Source organism: Topomyia yanbarensis, chromosome 2 (genome assembly GCF_030247195.1).
Source record: "Topomyia yanbarensis strain Yona2022 chromosome 2, ASM3024719v1, whole genome shotgun sequence".
Taxonomy (NCBI): domain Eukaryota; kingdom Metazoa; phylum Arthropoda; class Insecta; order Diptera; family Culicidae; genus Topomyia; species Topomyia yanbarensis.
The window spans coordinates 6,347,572-6,370,297 of record NC_080671.1 but is presented as its reverse complement, the minus strand read 5'-3'; the positions used below and the strand labels follow the sequence as shown (position 1 = coordinate 6,370,297).

At 40.5% G+C, this 22,726-nt stretch overlaps 1 protein-coding gene across 5 annotated transcripts in view; it reads right to left on the bottom strand.

Annotated features, from left to right (window-relative positions):
- The window catches only part of LOC131683824 (signal-induced proliferation-associated 1-like protein 1), a 226,006-nt gene that overhangs the window by 7,513 nt on the left and 195,767 nt on the right, over positions 1 to 22,726 (bottom strand). For 3 of the 5 annotated variants that reach the window (XM_058966157.1, XM_058966160.1, XM_058966159.1), the window contains one exon: positions 3,814 to 8,373. In XM_058966157.1, the coding sequence (XP_058822140.1) occupies positions 3,814 to 8,373 (4,560 nt within the window). Of the gene's footprint in view, positions 1 to 3,813; positions 8,374 to 8,760; positions 8,938 to 9,199; positions 9,295 to 22,726 lie in introns of those variants that run through there. The other 2 variants (XM_058966158.1, XM_058966156.1) reach the window with 2 other exon arrangements.

The following is a 22,726-nucleotide window of genomic DNA, read 5'->3' as shown; positions in this document are numbered from 1 at the left end:
AAGAAGCTGCATTTGTCCTCGCCGAAGAGCATGCAAAAGTATCGCCCAAATGTCCGCAATTACGATGGCAAGCGATTGTGATGCGAAGCTTGTGTATACGAACCAGTAACGCAAAGCTTCGTGCTTTGAAAGTATTCGAACATAGGTTCGGTTCGAATATTTCCTGCCCTGTTTTCATCCCTCCGCGTAGTCCTCATTTTGGTGGCATCTGGTGGAGGCTGGCGTGAAGTCGGTTAAATACTAGGGGCAGATCACTTGTGATGCATTTTTAAAAATCAGCGAAATTAAATGCATTTATTTCCATCAAAATAGAAATTCATAATGTATTTTGCGTTGCGTGCAATGTTTTTGCGTTGCGTGCAATGTTATTTGCGTTGCGTGTAAGACGTCAAAACCCTACAGAAAAAACTAGCCCTACATTTAACAAAACGTCGAATAAAGTGGATCAGCGTAGGACGTTTGTTAAACAAACTTTTCTGCGGGGCAGTGCAAAGCTGATGCAAAAATGGAAATTAAATGCATTTTTTTCAATTTGATGCAAATTTGTTATACATTCTTAGAGTGATCTGCCCCTAGGTTAAATATCACCTGAAGCGCGTTGTAGGGGAAAATAAGCTGACCTACGAAAAAATGACAACTTTTCTAGCACAAACTGAGGCTATTTTGAACAGTCGACCTTTAGTTCAAATATCAGATGATACCAATGATCTCGAAGTGTTGACCCCATCACATTTCTTAATAGGCAGATCGGCACTTAGCATTCCAGAACCATCATATGAGAAGGAAAAGGTTGGACGGCTGAGTCGATGGCAGCATATTCAGCTTATAAGGGAGCATTTTTGGAAACGCTGGTCAACAGAGTACCTGCATCATTTGCAATCTCGCCCGACGTGGCACACCGGAACCACCCAGGTGCCAGTAGGAGCGCTCGTGGTGCTAAAGGACGATAATTTACCACCCCATCAGTGGCAGGAGAGGAAGGTATAGTAAGAGTTGTAACAGTAAAAACAGCAAACGGAGAATATAAAAGAGCCACAACAAAGATATGGGGGAGTATGATCGCAAAGGCTAACATACATTCGAACACCCTCGGTGTTGTGAATGTGTGAGTAATCGGAAATTGAAGAAGAAAAATCTGTGGTTTTGGAAGTTAGTTTAAATAAACGCTTGAAGAGAAAGCGCGCATTTCTTTACTTGCACAAACCCTCCCTTAAATCTAATAGGTTAGCGAAACAGTGAACAGACGCCATCACAGTATTCTTGATCTCTTGGCTCCAAATCGACAAGTTAATCGCAAGATAACAGAGAGATTAGTGCAGATCTTCCGCAACGATTTTTATGGATGCGAACTTGACTAGTTTGCTGAAAATTTGGCTGTGGTATGATTGGCGCTAGTCTAGAAGAATTAAAAAAAAACAGCATATGGCCTTCACAAGAAAGACACCAGCTAAACAAAAATTAAAATAGGTAGGAAAAACTTCAACCTCAACAATACCGATCGTTACTTGGGATTCACAGTCGACAGAACCTGACATCGAAGACAATTTGGGCAAAGCAGCAACGAAACTAAACATCATCAAGATGCTCTAGAAGCAAAGTAGTAGCGCCAACCTAAACACTCTCATCAAGAGTACGGTGCTCAAATCTTTCGAATCTACAGAAACTTCAAACATCACAATTCGTAGTTTCGCAGCGCGATGCGGTATCTAACAATTACTCCATGCGAAAACCGAACAGACGCCGCTGTATATCGGAAGAGCTCAACTGACCCTGAAAGAGGTACTGAAACGCATGTATCACAGAAATCAGCTATATCCGTTCACAGATAGCAACGAGAAGCAACCGCCACAAAATTCAACCTCATCGTATACTAACTGAACCCAAACGACAGCACAATACCCTACTTCAACAGAAGAAAAATGTTCGATTTCAGGTTGGATCACTTCATCGAAAAGTACATGTTCGAACCCCCAAAAAAAATTACAACAAACTAACTAAAATTCTTGGAAATGAAGAACCTTCACGATCAAGACTTTCAGCCTCGCCTCACTACAGCAGCCACCCCAGGATTATCGTATGCCGATACTGTAACCAGTAATGCCGAAAACTCCCCGCTCTCTGCGAACGAGCTAGTTACTTTGGTGTCCGAGGTCATCGTCACTTACGTCGGCGGCCACGTATCTCGTCAACAAGTATGGGCCGCCAATTGGAATGCTTGTTCGCTGAGGAACAAGCCTATTGAGCTGCTCAATTTTCTCAAAACGAAGGAGATCGACATAATCGTCATCACCCAGAGACCCACCTGAAGCCGGATGTAGACATCTACAACCTGACTTCCGGCTCGCAAGACTATAGATCTAGTACTGGAGGATGGGGAGTGGTTGTTGCTGTGTGGTGCAATATCCAGTGCTGCCTGCTGTCGAACTTCGAACTCAACTGCATCGAAGCAATCGGGGTGGAAGTCACCACTTTGACTGGCCCAATCATCATCATCGCGGTCTATTGTTCTAAAGAAACCAACCTCAAGGGGACCTCAACGCCCGGCACGATATGTGCGGTAACAGAAGGTGGACCCGTACTGGAGTGGTTTTAGCTGGCGACGTCAAACCGATAAATACAACATCATCGCACCGGAGTGTCCGATGAGAATTTCCAGACTGAGGATCTATTCCGCATTGGATATTTTCATCACCATCATTTCCACTGAAAATTCACCGGTCGTCTTCAGCGAGTTGTCATTCCACCACTTTCTGGTGCTGCTAACGCTGGGTGAAACAGCCGAAACATTCCCACCTTAGAATCGGCGAAACTACCATTGCGAGACGTTTCAGCAAGTCGTCGATCATCACATCAACATGGATCTTCCACTGGATTTCGTGGTGGACATCGAAGTGAGTGACTCCAAATTGATAACATCACGAAAAAACTTATCCGTCTCCTGAATATTTATCGGAGACAATATCAGCGACCGGGATAACTTTTTAATATACAGTTCTCTATCTAGGATTATTCAGGCGAGAATCCTGGACTTTCGCAACAGAGATTTTCAGAAAAAACTTCAGCAAATCCCTCCTCATTAAAATCGATTCTGGGCCCTGGCGAAGTCTCTCAAGAAAAAACCGAAACCTGATCACGTCTGGGGATGTGGATGATCTCTTCCACCTACCGAAAAGGCATATGCACAGGGACAACATTTTGTGTGTTCTCATAAATTGGGGATTGCGATAGATAGTCCACACCTGGTTTCGACAATACTTTTAACGTTGAGCTAAAGCATTCGAGCCTCAGCTCATTTGCTTTCCTAGCTAATATATTTAACTGGTGCTGGAAGCTTAGCTACTTTCCTTCAGTGTAGAAGTTAGCACAAGTTATCCCAGTGCTGCAACCGGTGAAAGATCGTTCTGTGTCCAAAAACTGCCGACCCACACCAAGCTGTTTGAGAAATCAATCTGAAGTATTCGGCTTTCGCTAATGAACATGATGACTTTCTTGAGGAATGGTTTGGATTTCGAAAGGGAAGATCAACTAACTATAGTTACCAATATCATCCAACGGAATAAGTTGAATTAGATAAACTGTTCCAGGTGTCTTGACTTCAGAAAAAAGCCATAAACTACTAGAAGAACAACAACTACAATGCAATAAAAATGCGTTTTTTACAAAATTTCCAATCCCACTATTACTGTATCATCACATACGTATACTGCCAATAAGCGCGCCACCCAAACTCCCATAGAATATAGGACATACATGTGATTATAGACAGTGTACTAGAATACTAATATAATACACTAAACCAACGCCTAAACTCACCTGCGTCATCGCCTTGGTCGCCGTATCCACCAAACTAGTCCAGTCCATTTCCTTCATATCGGGCAGTGGAATCTTTCCACCAGAAGCCGAACTTCCACCAGCTGCCGAGCTTCCACCACCGCCATTAGCCATCATACTGTTCTTCAGAATGCCGCTAGCCACCGCCGCCGCTGCCATCATTTGCTGCTTCCGGCTGGGTGACATTTTCAGATGATCCTCGTTGATGTGCAATTTGCTGGAATTATTGTTCAGTTCGCTGGCTGGACTGGAACAGTTGCTAGATATAACCGTGGCTGGGCGTGCCGTTGTAAAAATCACATCCGACTCCTGTTCGGATTGATGCCCATTGGCACCACCATTCATGGTTCCATTATTTTTGGCCACCTTCAAATTGTTGGAAGAACCCAAATTTATTCCCTCTCGCGAACGAGACTTTTGCGTTAGCTGTTGAATTGGTTTCAGTCCGCTGGCAGAAGCCAGCGAGGAGATATTTCCCAAACTGTGACTATTCGGGTGACCCTTCTGCATTTTTTCGATTGATCCCACATTGAAGTTATCGTCACTGGAAGCGGCAGCTATATAGTCCGGATTGATTAGTTTCATCAGGTCCTCTTGCAGAGAGCTGCCCGTGTAGTTGACACTGTTTCGTTGGGGAGCTGCACTTTTCTGGCGCAGTTTGGTATCAATGACTCCGCTGTTCGGGCGCGGACTGTTGTTTCGGGAACTTGACGTACTGCTGGAACTGGCTGGGCCGTTCGATGCAGCTTTCTTCCCACCGTTGATCCCGTAGATGTTTGTTGTCGTTGCGGATCGTTTAAGCTGGGGTGAGTTGTGTCGCGACAGGTCTTCATCCTCCGTCGCACTCAGGTGCTGGTTGTTGGCAAGATTTTTCATGGAACTGCTATATAGGGGTTCGGCGGCGGAATTGTTTTCGTGTCCATTATTCTCGCTTATAATTAATCGCTTGAGTAGAGCGATGTTGGCGTTGTTATTTGCGTTGTTCACCACCAGCTGGCGTGAATCGTTGTGTAGGGAAAGAGGGCGGGGAGTTACTCCCGCAAGGGGTAGCGAATTACTGGAAGATGTTAACTTTGGATGATGATAGATGTTTTGCTCCGACGAAGTTGGCATAGACGTGGGAGCGGCTTCTTGCTGTGGATCTAAGACATCATACCAGCGTTCGTCGTTGGAAGAGTGGCCACTGGAGGAGCTGGTGAGTGTTCCCATATCCGGGCAGTACCGGTGTTCGATCGGTGGGATACCATTCGGGTTCAGAGCGGTGAAGGATCTGCTGCTGCTTCCAGTACCGTAGCCGGAACTGTTACTGGACCGCGGCGGCGAGAAATTCCTTACGTATCTTCTTCGGTGGTTTGCCGATTGCAGCTGAGCACTTGGTAAATGTTTCTTTCCATTTTTATCTGTTCGTTCCGGAACACTATCATAATCACTTTCGTAGTTCATTGAGTTAAAGCGACAATTCTGCAGGGAGCAGCCCCTGCGTGGACTAAAGTCCGCAAATGATTCTATCACCGTTACTGTGACCTGGGCTGAAGTTTTCAGTAAATCTACCATCTGATCATGGGATAAGGTAGCCACGGCAACCTTGCAAATTTCCACCAACCGGTAACCTTGTCTCAGACCAGCAGTCCAAGCCTGTCCGGAGATCTCAACTTGTGTCACAACACCATCCGGTTGCACATGGAAACCTAACTGGCCCATCGGATTCCTTCGCAGACCTAGCTCCAAAGCCCCACAACCATTGGTGACAGCTCGCAGCCTCTCAATAACCTCCAACTGCTCATCACGGTCTCCCGAATCTCTCATATTCAGCGTTACACATTCACCCTGGTGGTGATAAACACGAAGTGAATTCTGACTCGTTGACCAACCGAGAACTGCCTTACACGGAGTTACAAAGATGATCTGTCGTGAGCATTCTTCGATCAGTACGAACGTTTCCGCCGAAATTCCCAGGAAGCAATCAACCTGCGTCGATTGGCCACTGTCATGCAGAACGACCTGCCAACAGAAAGCCCCTCTTTGCGTTAGATCTCCGGAAAATCTAGGCTTACTCCTTTCCCGCTTTTTACTCGGGAAAATCGAAAACTTCTGTCCGGTATCAACCAGTGTTGCACTGCAGTAATTGCTCGTAAGATCCTTCAAGTACTCCTGCCTCGTTCTAGTTGCCATCGTAGCAAATTTCTCCGACCGATGGGCTGCATTTTCAGCGTTGATCACCTTCGATAGTAGGAAATCGGCAAAGTGCTTACTTTTGGCGTAGAGAGCTCCCGCTCGAACAGGGGGACCAAACACGGGTACTTCCTTTGACCGGGACACGGCCACCCGATACTGGGTGTGATCCGTGCAGGGATTCACCGCACGAACAATAATAAACACGTGCTGAAACTGGCTACGTATGTTCTTTGGAGTGAAGGGAAGAGCCCCGGGTTCCTGGAAAACGACCGTTACGATATCGTTCCCGATGTGACGTTTGCGCAACAGCTGCTGTCTGTTGTTCGGTGTGAAAGGAAGCATGGTGGAAACGTGGAACATTATCTCGCAATCCTGGTAGTTGGCGTACAGCGAGTGAGTCCCTGTGGAGTCCGTTTTGTTGTCCAGTCCGGCTTTGTAGTGTTCGAAACCCTTCAATCGGACACGTTTTCCGATGGTGTCCAAAAATTCGTTGAACGCGGGACCTGCGTCTTCGTTGTTGTACATGTCCTCCTCGGACGATTGTCCCGCTCGGCAGTACAGAATGCCAACCTTATACTTATTGGTCAGACCCTGTTCGTCAAGCTTCAACAGCTGCTGTTCACATTGTGGCGTATTGACGCCTAACCTCAAACAACTTATTTGTACTTCTGGCGCTACATATTCCAGAATTTCTTTGGTACTAACATGTTTGCCCGATCCGCGCGGGTTCGGAATGGAGTCCTCGATGACTGATCCACGAAGTGTCAACAACTCCGAGGTGCGTACGATCAACCTGTAAAGATGTTGCTGAGTTTGTCCTGCGGCGGGTGTTACATCTGTTCCGTGGATTGTCAACGTGGGTGTTAAACTTGGTGGCAGTTTTTCCTTTTTGATCGAAATCGCCACCGGGCCCAACTGTTCATCCATTCCGAACCAATTTTGATGTTCTTGACCGAAGAAAAACTGATGATAGTACAGAGCACCGTTGTCGATTTGTTCGATGGGACGAGGACCTCTCTGATATGGACAAGTATTTGCCTTCCAGAGTGTTTCATTCGGGCTACATTCAAGTACGGAGACACCGTACGCTAGCAAAGGTCGATGAATTGCTCGTCTCTGCTGACCGACCGGAAGCGGATTTTGCATCCTTGTCAAACTAACCTCGCGTTCCTCTTCTCCACCAATTTCATTTCTGAAGAATGGACAGCTCTCCAGCAACTCGTTCCCTTGCCCATCCCCATAGTCTTCATCTATGCTTTCTCCGTCCGGAGTAGAAGACCTCGTTCCATAAGTTGCTGCTGCCGACGCACCCGTCGTAGTGTTCCGTCTTCTAGCCAACAGCAATCCTCTCAGTTTAGCAGCGTAACCCAAATTAGCGGTTAGCGACTGACAATCGAAATGGGCAAACGCTCTCCTCCGTTGACGTTCTTCGATGTCAGCCGACGAAACCGTCGTAGTCGAGGACGCACTCACATTGGACAGCATCGAAACATTTGCGCTCATCGACGGATCTTCCAGTGAAGCACTTTGTGTCTGTTGAGCACGTCCAGCCTTACCAGTTTGACCACCGGAAGACGACCACAATCGGTTGAATTTCATTCTTAACTTAGGACTCGCGTTACCCCGATCCAAACTATCCTCCCCGGAAGATATACCGCCATTGCGACTATCGTGATGTGTATGATGTCCTACTACATGATGATGTGTGTGATCCATTCCAAACACGGCCGGTCTGTATTCGGCCAGCATCGCCAGGAAACTCTCACCCGTCGATTGTCCCACGTGATGCCGATCGGACGAGATCACATCAATCGAACCGTGACTTCCGTACTCCCTCCGCAAATTACTCCCGCCGGGATGTAGTCCATCGTGGCTACCGCTGTGATCGTGAATTAGCTCCAAGCTTGAGTTACTTCTATACAGGTTTTCCGATGTAGGTGGAACCAACTTATTTCCTCCATTCATCCCGAGATGTCGCTGGATGTAGGGATAACGATCGTGAACTGAGTTTCGCGGTCCAGCAAGCCCGGCACCGACACGAGCCCTTAGCACGTTGCTGTTGTAGTACTCGACGGCATGCATCGCTCGCTCCCGTGCCGTACCACCGGAACGGCCACTACTCAGCTGTTGTTGTTGCTGTTGTTGCTGCTGCTGCTGATGTTGCTGGTGACCTGGTGGAGGTGGTGGTTGAGAAGGATGCAGATGCGGCGGCGGACCAATATGATGGTGAATTCCTCCCTGACCGGGCAGTAGGTTCATGTTTCCGTTCGAAGGAGCACCACCGTTAGTGGCCATCATTGACGATACCGATTGCAACGGTGGACCACCGAGCTCCGCTTGCATTCCCATCATCCCATGGTTGGAGTCCTGTAATAAATTGAAATAGAAAAAAAAAGTTAGATTTTATTTATCACCTATCTCGATCAATCTGTATGGTTTTTTTAAATAAATTTCAATTTCAGGCGCGAGTCAACACAATGCTTGGAACATAAATGAAATACTAAGCGGTTCGAGACAAAGGAACAAAGCAGACAAAGGAAGCGACCAACCTGTTTCTGTAAACGTGAGGGGTAGAAAAAGGAAATGAAACCTGTGGGAAAGTTTACATATTTTTTGTTCTTCCTTCTTTCTAATCTCCTTCGAAGGCCGTAAATTGCTATCCTATTTTGAGCGACTTTGAACGTGAGACAGTTTCAAGGATGCCGGTCGATGCGGTGGAAAGTGTGGTCTTGAAATGATCTAATCATAAATTACCAGGCTTTGCTGTCCTCCTACACGGTTGCAAGTTCTAGGTCCATTCGCACCGGAGGAGGCTCGTTGATCCAGTTCCATCGAGGGTAAATTAATTACTATACCTACATCTTAATGTAGTAATTCGATTGATATAATCGAGAGTAGAATTCGATTGAATGTTGGCCACGTCCTCTATACACGAGAGACACAGAGAGAAAGCAGACACTGCCAATTGACTGCAATTGACTTCAATTTGTGAATCATTTTACAACAAGTTACTCACGATCCGTTACAAATTGCTTCATTTCCCGATGAATCGTCGTCGGATTGACGATCATCAAGGCCGTCGAAAGTGGCCGTTTTTTCTGCGTTATAAAAATTTGAATTCCTTAATGCGAAGATCGTCGATTCCACTCACGCACCAAATTGCTAATCTACCACTGCTGCAACAACAACTCACCATGAACAACGTCTCTGCTGTGCCGAACATCGCGTGTAACCAGCAGAGGCTCATGTTATGACCATCAGTAAGGGGTGACTGATGGCCGATGGTTGATAGATAGCCGTCAAGTTAAAGTGAGAACACCGAACGACGAAACAATCGGCTCATTATGTCGGCAGTAAATAAGAATTATTCAAATTCTTTTGCTTTTCTCCTGCCGGTGTGGTACCTACCGACCTACGGATAAAACATTTCACAAGTGAGTACATGTGCCTTCTCGGGTTTTACTGCTTCTAGCGCGCGAGCGCACATGGGAATTCTTGAATGAATGTGATATTATGCATTTGCATACAAGAGGGAATGCCTGTGAGTAGTCGTGTCGTGGTACGGATACACTTGGCTGAGTTGACCGCTGGATTGAAGAATTTTTCGCGGAATTCCAGGCTGTTAATTCCAAACAAGAACTTGATAAGCAAAAAATCATCCGATTTGACCATCTATTCTGCCGAAGTTGATTCTTGTCGTACAGGGTAATCGCAGGGATAGTACGAGAAGATACTACTGACAATGAGTAACCTTTTATGTAATTCGTTAAAACCGAATGTGCATAGTTATTAGGATAAAAAAACCGTTGCCCCACATCACGGTGTCATATACCACACTGGTTCAAATTTGAGCCAAATCACTTACCATAAATTCCATCTAATTTAACCTTAATCTTGCACTAACCGTGGATTAGACCATATCTGAACTTATTGATCAATCTTTCAGCCTTCCCAAATGAACATTGAATGCTCATTTTGTGTACAAAACCAGTGGGGCAGCCTAATGTAAGTTTATAGTTCAGAATCATAAGTAGTCTCAACCTTTTAGGTATCACGGACCCCTTATAAATCACCCTGGGTTGCTGTACACTCCCACGGATAAACATCGATTTTGTATGCTACCAATATGTTATTTGTTTCCTAACAGGAAACAAGACTTTAAAATTCAATATGCACTCGGAAAATATTCTTCTTCGCGGACGCCCAGCAGCGACTTAACGGCCTGCTAGGGGTCCGCAGACCCCAGGTTGAGAATCACTGGTCTAACAAATGCCATTCCAGTCTACAAACAAGAAGAATCCATATTGATCAGCTTTCAAACATCTATGGATTACTTTCTTGTATAATATGTCAATGAATAAATGTCTGAAAACTTTACTAACGGTCAAGATCACATAATTTCGAAACTATCAACTTTTTAGGTTTAACAACTTCGAAGAAGTTTTTCAACATAAAATGCGCATCATTTGATATAGTTTTGGTGATTAATTCTCCTAGAAGTAATTATAGAGATTCAACTCTTCAAAAAACAGTAAGAGACTTTGTGTCTTTAGCAAAGTTGTCGATACAGGTCGGTTACTACACGCCTTTTTCACACATAAACTGTCATTATACCGACTTTGCTCGGTCCGTTTCGGACACTCTTTTAGGATTTTTTTGATGACATGCTTCTCAGGATTCTGTTTGAATCCTTTCCTAAGTTTTCTTAGCATTCCAATGATTTTTTTTTCAGAATTTCGATTGAATCCTTATCCGCATTTCTCCCTTTTTTGCGTTGAATTTTGATGCAAGATTCTAGAGCAAAGGTTCTTAGAGGTTCGGTGGAATCCTTCCCAAGATAGAACCAAATACAAATATGTTAATACGGAATGCTCGGATGATTTTTCGAGGACACGTTTTAAGCTACCCTGTACCTGAACAGGTAGCGCACTATGATGAAATAATGCTAAAACTGGCTGCCCTTATACATCCCAAACAACTTCATGGTAACTACGGTAACAATTTTGAAACTTTTTCGTAAAATCAACAAACAATAATTATTTAGATTCGGCAAACTGGCATTTTGGTGGAAATTTATATGCTGTTGGCTACCTCTGTCTTATACAGGTTTGATAATATAATTGCCTGAACCAATTGATGTTTTTTTTTTCCCATTTCAGATATTTTTCAGTTTGGGACTACAAACCCAAATATTTTGTAATCACATGAGGGAAGATCTGTTGGTATTGAAAGGATGCATCAACATTTGATACAATATTCATTGACCATCACGGCTTTCGTGCGAAGCAACCACTACTGTAGTCTCGAATATCCAGTAAGTTTAGTCGTAAAATAAACGAGAATTCTGGCTGGTTCTAGCTAGTATTCCGGCTTCAGTGACCGAGCTAGAATCGGTTATCACTGGAGCCGGAATGTTAACTAAAACCAGCCAGAATTCCGGCTCATTTTCCTAAACTTTACTGGGTAGTTGCCAATCAGTTTGGATGATCTTACAAAGTCTTTCTCCAGTCATAAGTGATTGCAAAGATAAAAGGAAGTCCCCACGAAATAATCTTGTTTTGAGAAAGCAGAATATCTTCGACCCAACAACACGCGAGCAAATTCTATGAATAAAGTATCGTTAGTAAATACCCAGCTAAACACATTCAAGAACTAGTTCGGAATTCTGAATGGATTCAGTATCGTTTCCAACTCAAATACAACAACCAATTCCGACTCAATCGGTTGTTGCATTTGAACTGGAATACATACATACAGTATTCCGAATGATTTGACCGGGTAGGTCCAGTTATTTTTAATAATGGAATTCACATATGAATTTTTAAAACGGAAATACTTTTGATTTATAAACGAAGATACTTAAGTAAAGGTTTTACGAACCGGAGCGCCATGTAATGTTCGACAAAAAGATGACCTGTAGGGAACATAAAGAACGCATGAATAGTACGAAGATGGTGCGCGGTAACAAGAAGGTCGGACAGGTCGTCAAAAAATTAACAATGATATGCTTGTACTAATTTGAATTTTTCTCTCACTTGAATAAGATCCTATCATTCCATCGAATGTAGAATATATATTTTATGGATTCAGAATGTTCGTCTGTGAATTGAGTATAGAACCGTCATACGAATCTTTTTTCGTTAACCTCGCATAAGGTGTAGAAATTTAGCCAACCGTCTGGCTAGTTACAGTTATCTAGTTTCAATGTACTTGTAATTTGAAATACAAATAATCGAGCGTTTTCGGGCTTTCGATCCTCGCACTGATAAAACGACAAACAAGAGGCTTTTGATTTCATTGGGTCTTATGAGCGATTCCTCATGAAGTCACAATTTTAGCTTGCCTTTTTGATGGTTAAATGAACTTCTTCAACTTTTCGCCTCAAAGTATTTTTTAACTTCTCGTTTTCAGCCACTTCTAAAAGTCGATCATTCCTCATCGCCAGATCATGTTATGCTCTTTCTTTTCGAAATTCAAGCGAGTTTTACTTTTTGTAGCTCGCGCTTCCTGCTCTTGCTTTGCAATGTCTTCCAACTCTACCGGATCAAGCCATTGCCTGAAGCACTTTATCCTTTATAATTATGCCGACGTTCATCATGCTACTAGTTAATCTCCGTTTCCCTGAGCCACACTGATGTGTATGAAAGTGCGCTCTATCGGACCAATAGGATGCTCCGCCAGTTCCTTATTAGTGTGTACTACAACTGCCCCGAGAAACTAAATCGCGAGAAACTTTACACACGGGAAGGATATTCTACTCCATCCGGCATGAGCTTGCGATTCGATAAATGTAAGCGTTACAAATTCTCAGAAGTCGACGATTTAGAAACAACTGTACGTTTGGAATATCCAAACCGCAACTTGCCACATATTGGGATTCGAACGCATTTTGATTAAAATTGTTTGAGTTAGGCAGCCCGTTCTTTCTGTTTCAAAAAGTCAAATCCAAATCCAATAATATTGAACGTATTTTTTATAGTCGATAAAAATGATAAATGATCTGTTTTTCTCCTTGCACTTCTGTATAATTTTAATCGTATCGGTCATAATCCGCACAAAGAATATACCGTTGATACAATGCATCTTCTGTAGCCAAACGGGTTCTGTCCCCTTTTCACGCTCCTAAAGTCGCGCAAATGGCTCACTGAACAAGCAGGTGCTGGTGCCCTAAGACGATTTCGCTAGATTTTCAGGGTGGCGTGCACTCAGTGCACTAGCGCGAGTGACGGAAGATTAAGCACGAATCTATCGGAAAACAAGTTCTTAGTTCTATACAATTGATCATAGATGATGAAACATACCTGTCTATCACCTCAAAATCTTCTCCACAATGTCCACTGCTGACACTGTCAGCTTGTTCACAATCAAAATCTGTAGCGCTCAAAACGAGTGATTTCTGCACCCAGGCAAACCGTAGTGGCTACAAAACCTTCTACACAAGAAATGTGGAAGATTTTGTATCCACTACGGTAGCTGGTCCGTTCCACCAGTAATCACACAAACTATAAGTCCATTGTCTGGCCTGCCGCCGAGAATTGTTCCGCTATCTATCTCAAATTCATGCATTTTTGTACGCATGAAAAACTACCGGATTATACTTTCCAGGTAAAAACAAAACATCGAATAGCAAATATTTTTCTTTATTTTTGTAGGCTGCTTCGAGCGTTGCCAGTTTCAATATTTTCCGAATACTGTAAACTGTCAAGGCGAAACAGACGAATAGGGTAGAATAATTCGTTTATTCGGTGAGCCATAATTTGATGATGATTTTGTGTGAGACTTTGGCATATTTAATTTGTATTTGATTAAACTCTGCTGAAGCTTCAAGATACGGATAGAATCATGTTAATATTTTCAATGAAATCCGGTGTAAAATTCTGACGATTATCCTGCTCAGAGTTCCAGTGGAGTTTAACAAAATGTTGCACTTCTCCCCTCATCCCCTTCAACAATTGACTCTGTTCATACAAAGTTGTGACAAAATTATAAAAATTGGTCTATATGGCTAAAATTTGTGATTTTACCCATTTTGGGTCGCTGAATCCGTTTCTGCTATCAGTTTTGAAATTCCATATTTCATTTTTTCGACTACTTTTATATTAACCCATTTGAATGCGTTGGTCGTTAAATGGTTAATATAAACATTAATCATAGTACCCAATCACATCGGATAGCAGAAATGGTTCACAAAACTAGTAAAAATCACTAATTTTTCAGTAATATGATGTTGTTTAGGCAACCAGTTTGTAAGGAGATTTATGAGGTACAGGGCGTCTCCATAGGGGTATTTTCAAAAACATAGATATACCAACTTCGGCGCAAAAATGCGCAAGATGAGCCCTGTATATCTTGAAACTACACTAAATTTTGAGTCAGACTCATGATAAGTAACCCATGGGAGACCATCTCAAAAATTGGAAGACGTATAAAGATAAATTACTGATATGATATGAAATTTTTCAATTGGTTTCTTTTGATGCAGTACAAACGTAAATTAGTTTTACCCAAAAAACTCACATTTATAGTTTAGCATATTCATTCTACTTTCCGTTAAACAATAAACTGTAGTTCTTGAGATATCGCCATTTGAAGTTCTAAGGTACTAACAATTCTAATGAATTGAATTGAACAGAAATCCTCGACATCACTTGCTTCAACGACATGTTAAAAATTCATTTTTCGTCCGATTATAGTAAAATTTTGAAATACCATTATTCAAACTTAGAAAAAAATAAAATAAATATTTACAAAAGAATTACAAGACATTGATTTTTGGGGTTTTGTCACTCGTCGTGCCACTGTGCGACAAGTAAGGTTAATAGCTGGGAATAACCTTTCATTTGAGCACTAAGTATTATCAGTAGAACAGAAGTTATTGCAATTAATCTGAATGGGTTAACGCTGAAGCAGTGCTGCATCTGTTAAAGGTGAAAATAAAATTTTGGAATATATTCGTAGTCTGACAATAGTATTAAAAACTGATAAAACGTTCTAATTTATACTGCCTTCATCTACGTTTTCCATACAATTGGACTAGATCGGAATAACTCGAAATTTGTGCTGGGTTCTGAAATGCTAGCAACCATGGTCGATTGCGTCGATGACAACGGATGAACTCGCTCAATTCCAGTAACATTAGCTACACTGTAAATAATGTACACTTTTCTTCGAAAAGATTCGACACATAAAATTTAAGTGTCAGGCCACACTGAAAACTCAAAAACTTTCCACTTGCCCTTTGATAAAATAACACTTGAAAATTAAGTGTGCCACTCTATGGCAAGATCGATTACTATCGCTAATAAATTTTAAGTGTCATCATATTGAATAATAAATAATGTATACTTTTTTCGAACAGATTTGACACATAAAATTTAAGTTTCGAGCCTTAGTGAAACTTCAAGAATTTTCCATTTGCCCTTCAATAAAATTACACTTGAAAATTAAGTGTGCAACACTATCACATGATCAGCTGTCATAAACATTTAAATTTTAAGTGTCAAAGTCTTGAATCATAAATATTTTCCCCATGAAATCTATGTTTGCTGACAATTGCGGCAACATTAAGTGTGCAAACACTTAAATAAAAGTTCACTTTTACCTACATCAATTTGAGTCAAGATGGCTGGTTATAAAGGTTTTGAATGGTAAGTAAATTGATGGAATTTGTAAAATTATCGAATAACAGATATGTTTCCGGTAAAATATTTAATTCATTAATTCATTAATATACTCTATTTTTTTTACAGAATGAAGAAAGAGCGAGGGAGTGCTACGGGAACTCCAACTGGACATCAACTTTCCGATTCCCAAACGGACTAACTTTATGAAGAAGATTTTTAATTAGGTTGTAAGTAAATTTGTATTTGCATAAGCTAAGTTCTATTTTTATATTGAAATAAAAACGAACTGAAAAATCTTAAATGTATCAGTCATTTTGACAAAATTCTCTCTCCTTTTTAAAATTAACTTTTTTCACATGCGTTTTATGGGAAATAATATAATATTCAAGTTGATTCCAACTTGAACTCTATATGAATTACAATCAATAACCATTTATCATGCACTTGATTTTAATACGCCATGCATATGAAACTAAAGTGTGGCGTCTATTGGAAATAACGCGTTTCAAAGAAGTATGTTTGTAAGTGTCTAACACATGAGATCTAAGTGTGAGGACAGATACGGCAAAATTAAGTGTAGAACACTTGAGTTCAATGTGCGGATTATTTGCAGTGTACGTTTTCGGATAAGTTATTCGATGCCGATAATCCCACCAAGCTGTTCACGGATGCGTTCAACTGATCGATACTGGACTGTAAACGAGCAATCTCCTCATCGTGTTTCTTTTCACGTTGTACTTCTAAAGATGACATAGTGCTACGAAATCTTGCATTTTCCAAAACGTCGCGGCACCTATCGCACATCCAGAAAACATTTAATTCTTTGCATGCTTCAATTTTGTCTTTAGATAAACCAGTACATATTTTGTTGAATGCGCGCCAACCATCGCAAATCACTATTTCAGTTTTTTCAATGTGAAGCGTACACTTCCCACAGTTCATTTTCATCTTTCAATGCAAAGCGTAAACAGATGGTATGAGGTGGGCGATCTCTGCTTCTACCAGTCAACTTATAGCAAGAACACAAAAGACAAAAGGCTTCGCCGCTGTTGTTTATTTGTCCCGTTAATTTTGTTGTAAAAACAGGCAAAACTTCCACTTGTTTAGTGACACGATATTATTCAGTTACGGTAAACGATTAACACTACGTAAAACCCCAGCTTGGCAATAGGTTAAATGGACTAAAACGATGGAAACACCAGAAAATTGGGTTTCTTACGGAACAAACAAAAATACCGAACAGCTCGGATATACTGCAACACAATAGTATAAAAACAAGTCCTGAACACAGGTAAACTTCGATATAACGTACATTTTGGTTTAAAAAACGAACGTTATATCGAATTGTTCGTTATATCGAAGCAAGCAAAAAGCTAACAAAATTGTTGTTCATGGTACTTTTTTTTGTAGAATTTTGACAAGGCGTAACTAATTTTTAAAATCTAAGTGTCAAACAACTTTTCTTATAAGAAAATTATGTGGTTCCATATAGTTATTCTTTTTTGCTTACATGAATTAAATATGGGTCATTCCACGCGAAGTGATCAAAAAAAGATGCAAACTTGAAATCGACCTTCACGGATTTGAACAAAATTTGGAGGAATTGTTCATCTAGAGCCAATATATAAAAACCCAAATTTTTGTGTCAATTGAACCACCCCTCGGGTCATGGGAGCACCCCCCGTTTTGGCAAATTGCCAAAACCCTTGATTTTCTTTTGATCATATATCTGGTTCTATTTACTCCAGAATCAAACCACAAGATGGCTTTAAAGAAGATCGTTCAAGGGATCTAGAAAAAATATTATTTTTTGCCGGCAGTGATGCCAACTATGCGATTTTTTCAGTTAAATATTAAAAGTTAATTTTTCTCTCAATACATATATTTTAATTTTGAAAATTTTAATTCCATCGCGTTCCTCAGACATTTTTACATAAAAAACACTTATCGTCCCAATATAATATGAGCGCATCCTGAGATATACCGTTTTGAAGGGAAAATCCGAAATCCGAAACAGTAAAACAAAATTTAATTTGAATGACAAAATGTCCTTGACTTCAAACGAATTATATTTTGACTAAGATCGCAAAGATTCCGCTCGATTCTTTTGATTTTTTCGTACTAGACAACTATATGGTTTGAGGCACAAACCAAAAATATTGATAAAAAACCTGTTTTAATCCACCTAGTGGTGCGTTCTCATTTATCCAAACTATGATTTAATGGCTGGTTATGTTCAATATAACATTGTGGAAATGTCTATTACATTCTTATTACACTTGATGAGCATTGAGCATATATAAGTGCACGACTGTCACGAACCTGATAAGCAACATGTCGACACTGACACGCTTGAAACAAACAAAAATATAATATTTAAATAGCTTAATCAGCGTATGTTCAATGTTGTCTTCATGCTAACTTCATGGTAGAGAATGGAAGGGATATAATTAGTGGGAGGGGGAGGATGCGTCGGGAATCATCTAACTTATTTTAGTATAGTAGTGGATGAAGGCAATGCTTGTAGGAGGTTGGTCTGAGAGGGTGAGGGGTGAGAGATGGGAGGGGGGTTGAGAGGTAGAAGGTGGAGGGGTAGATGAAGGGTTCAAAACCGAACTTCATATTGTACCTTCCATTTGAGACTAGGTTAGTGAAATTTGGTTCAGTCATCACCGAAGTGGCTTTAGATCTGGAATTTGCCCGGAACCCCGGGACTTCCGGAATTATCGATAGTGGACATTACATTCCAATAATTTTTGATTCGCCATCCAGGCCTGCGAATCGAAGCAATTTGATGTTCATTTCAATAGATTTTAAACCTATGAGGTATTACGATTGTACCGGGTTATATGAGAAATTCCTATGTGACCGCAACAACCAACCTGTAACTCCGGAACCAAAAGTCAGAACTGAATGAAATTCAATAGCAGCAGTTATTATATCTTTCATTTGAAATCAAGTTTGTAAACATTGGTTAAGAGTTTGCTGGAAAATAGCTGTGACATTAGCTCGGGAACTCGGCGAGTTCCCATGGGGTATCAAGATCCGTCATAGGTGACCAATGTGGTCAAAACTACTTTAATTGGTCATTACTGGTCTAGACCCGCAAATCCAAGTAATGTTGAATGTATTTGAATATGTATTACACCATTCAGACATCATAGGGTTACCAGTTTATATGGGAATTTGTTGTGTGACCACACTCTTTAACCCATAACTCCGGAACCGGGAATCCGATCAACTAAAAATTCAATAGCGTTTTATGGGAGCGTTATATCGTTCATTTGAAACTGAGTTTGTGCAAATCGGTTTAACCATCTCTGAGAAAATTGAGTGACATTATTTGACACATACATACATACACACTAGAGTGGGACATGGTTATAAGAAAAAAATAAAATTTCGCTCCGAGTAACTTTTTGGGTCCCATTTAGCTCCCAGAACAACTCTGCAAATTTTTAGCTCGATCGGTGAAACTATATTTTTGCGCCCACGGTTTAAAGTTTACATGGGATTTTATATGGGAAAATTGTCTTTTGCAAATTAATTCTTCCAAGAGTCGTCCGTTATCTCCTAAAAATAAACAGATGTCTGATTTTTATAGAAAATTTGTCAAGGAAACAACGTTTAGAATACTGCAAAACGATCTGATGCTAGTGGAAAAAGTTATTAAGCAAAAACCAATTGATGCCCTGAAGATTGATGAAAATTTCACTTTTCATAGAATCACTGCTTCTGACGGTTTTATTATATACAAAAAATTTAACTTATTATGTACAAAAGGAGCCTCAACTTATCCCTCAAAACCTTGCGAAGTGGCTAAATAGTATAGATAAATGATTTAGATACGTTAACAGAGGATTAAAACAAAATTGCGTATAATTGGACAACCAACAGCAGTGGTGCTAGAAAAAATGAATATTTTATCAATCGTCAAAGCATCAATCGGTTTCTGCTTAATAACTTTTTTCTCAAGCATCAGATCGTTTCGTGGTTTTCGAGACTTTTTTTCTTTGTTAAATTTCCTATACAAACCACATAACGATTTATTTTTAGGAAGTAATGGGCGACTCCTGGAGGAATTGTTTTGTAAAAGTTAACTTTCCCATACAAAATCCCATGTAAACTTTAAACAGTGGGCGCAAAAATATAGTTTCACCGATCGAGCTAAGAATTTGCACAGTTGTTCTAGGGCCCAAATGGTACCTAAAAAGTTGCTCGGAGCTGGAATCTATTTTTTGTCCCACCCTAATACACACACAGACATTTTGCGATCTCGACGAACTGAATCGAATGGGATATGAAACTCGGCCCTCCGGGCATCGGTTGGAACATCGATTTTTGGAGTGCTTGCATAGCCTTTCTTTATATGAGAAAGGCAAAAATCCAAATTTTAATTTTATTTCAAATTTTGCGCTGTCTGACCCTATTAGGCGGAATTTAAACTAAATAATCAGAAAGGATTATGAAGCTATATCTAGAGATTAAGAAGAAGAATTTTAAGAGCTTCGGTTTATCAAAAAGAAAGAAAAATATATTCAAAACCTCCCTTAACTAATTTCTAAATACTAAAACGTTCACTTAATCACCGGAGCCTTTTCATGTTTGCGAGATCGTGAGCGTAGCTGTGTGGATGGCCGCGAAGCGCTCGAGCGTTTGTATGTTAAGTTGTTTGATGGCCGATGGATGGATGGGCTTTTGTGAGTCGAATATGCTAGTGTGTATGAAACTTGGCGTGTTTAAATACGATTGTATAACAGTGTGCTCATTTACATATTCATGTGGTTCTTGAAAGTTCCAGTGGACCGCGGTTCTGATGTTTTATTTTGAGTATACTGTTCAGATGCTAGATGAAACTGAGTTCCCCCATATTACTATAATTCCAGCTCTAAAACTTTGTGTCTAGTGTGCTTTGGCTGGTTTGGTCAATTATGTATTCGTCCTTTTCGGCGCTCGCTTCTTTGTTGGTGGTACTGCCTGTGGTATTTTTTTTGTACCACGTCCGTAGATATTGGTTTTACAGTCGTTTGTGGTTTAGCATAATATGATTGCATGCTGTTTTGGAAATTGTAAATTGAAATAGTGTTATTTCCTGCTTATCCATCATAATGAAAAAATACTGCTTTTAAATTTTGTTTTGAAGTAATTGAAAAAAATTGTCTTTCAAATAATTCCCTAGCTCCCTAACAGCGAATAATGAGAAAATGTCAAGAAGTAATTCCAAACTTGCCACACCGTAATTGACGAAATATAACCGTGTTCTGTTTAATTTTACATGAAAGATGTATTTTCCATGCGCAGTGCCATAAAATTACACCCTTCAACATTTTAAACAAACGTAAAACTATACAATTTTTGATGCTCGTATATGTCATGGTCAGGAGACGTAATTTTACACGATTTTTTAGGTGTGTAAATATTAAATATTCGTTCACATACCAAAAAAATAGAAAATTTCATTAAACGGATAAGAAACCATTAATATAGAAAAAAATATCGTTCTTCGTGTGCACAATTATTCACTTAAAAATGTAAAGAGTATTTAATCGGATTTTTCAAACATATAAAAAAAAATTATATATTTTTTTCTTTGGAAATGAAGTACAATTCAGGCAAGTTTCAGAATATTCGAACATTTTAAAAAAGTTATTAATTTTCAAAACGGCGAAAAAATACCTTCTTTCCATGATCCAATTTCACTCAAATTTTACACATTTTTAAACTTTGATTGATTCTAAAATCCCCAAACATTTGCACGATATCGTTAACGTGTTATATACAAATCTTCTTTTACGCATCAGTTGGCTAAACACGCAGGTCAGGGGGTTTGCTCAGAAAAACCAATAGTGTCAATCCAACGCTAGCTTAGTCTAATCACTAAGAAACGCCTCTCCAATAAATAATTTAGTGAGAAACGTGCCTTTGTATCTACTTTGTAGGGCTACCTGCCGCCAACATTTTTCAATTGGTTGTCTGGTGCTCCTTGAACACATAGACTACGGTTGAATGCGCAACATCGATCAATTTACCGATTCATCGATGAGAGACGTTTGATCTTTAGAAATGAGCCATAACTGCAACCCATCGACTAATTTTGATGGAACACTACCGGTGTAAGCATTACAACTATTATTAACTAATTACTGTGAAAATTTAATCATTTTCAAGCACACGCTACAGTTATATTCAAACGACACAAATACAATTATAGTTATGAAAAGGTTTTCTGAAAAGAACTACATTTGTTTCCAAGAAAACGACACATTTTTGTATTTTTCTTAGATATTACCGAATGATTTCGGAAAATGGAAGGTACAATAACCAGACCCGCAACCATATTTTTATTTTGATCTTTGTTTGTTTATTAAATTACCGGATCGTATGTAAGTTTTGCATTTATCGGCCACTTCTAAGAACATATAAAAGCAACACTCTGCACATGTAACTGGTAACCTCAAAGAACTCAACGCATCCTGCTTCAACAACTCGATTAGCACAGCCCCCTTTGCAGGCAGCCGATTCTCATCGAACCACAGCTGTGTTTATTTACCTTCCTCAAAAAGTACACACATTCGTCGAACCTCGGATCGGAACATTTTTTATTAGCTCACTTCAGTATCAACAAACAAACTGATACACAATTGCACCATTGTATAAACCCTTCAATGTCTATATTTATCAACAAGTCGCTCGTATTGCTAGCACTCCATTGATCGGACCGTACGTTGCCCGTCTGCCTCGGTGCACTGCTGGTGGTTTGGTCGACAATTATTGTGGATACGTTTTGAGTCAAACCTTCATTTAACGTGTGAGGGTCGTGTTCCAATCCGTTGCAGCGAACTGCATTGATCAGCTGAGTTCGGTTCCCAATACTCGAAGAATAGCAAAACCGACCATTTGGAAAAGAAGACACAGTTATGAAATGGATACCTACCGACCTATCTGGTTACCGACTGGGGGGTTCACTAGGGACACAAAAAAAAACTACCCGTCCTGCAATCAGCAAAGCAGCAACGGTTGCATTCTGAAGACATACGACGATGATACCGCGACTTCGGTCGGTCTTCCGTGACGTGACGGGCGTCGTTTTCATAAAT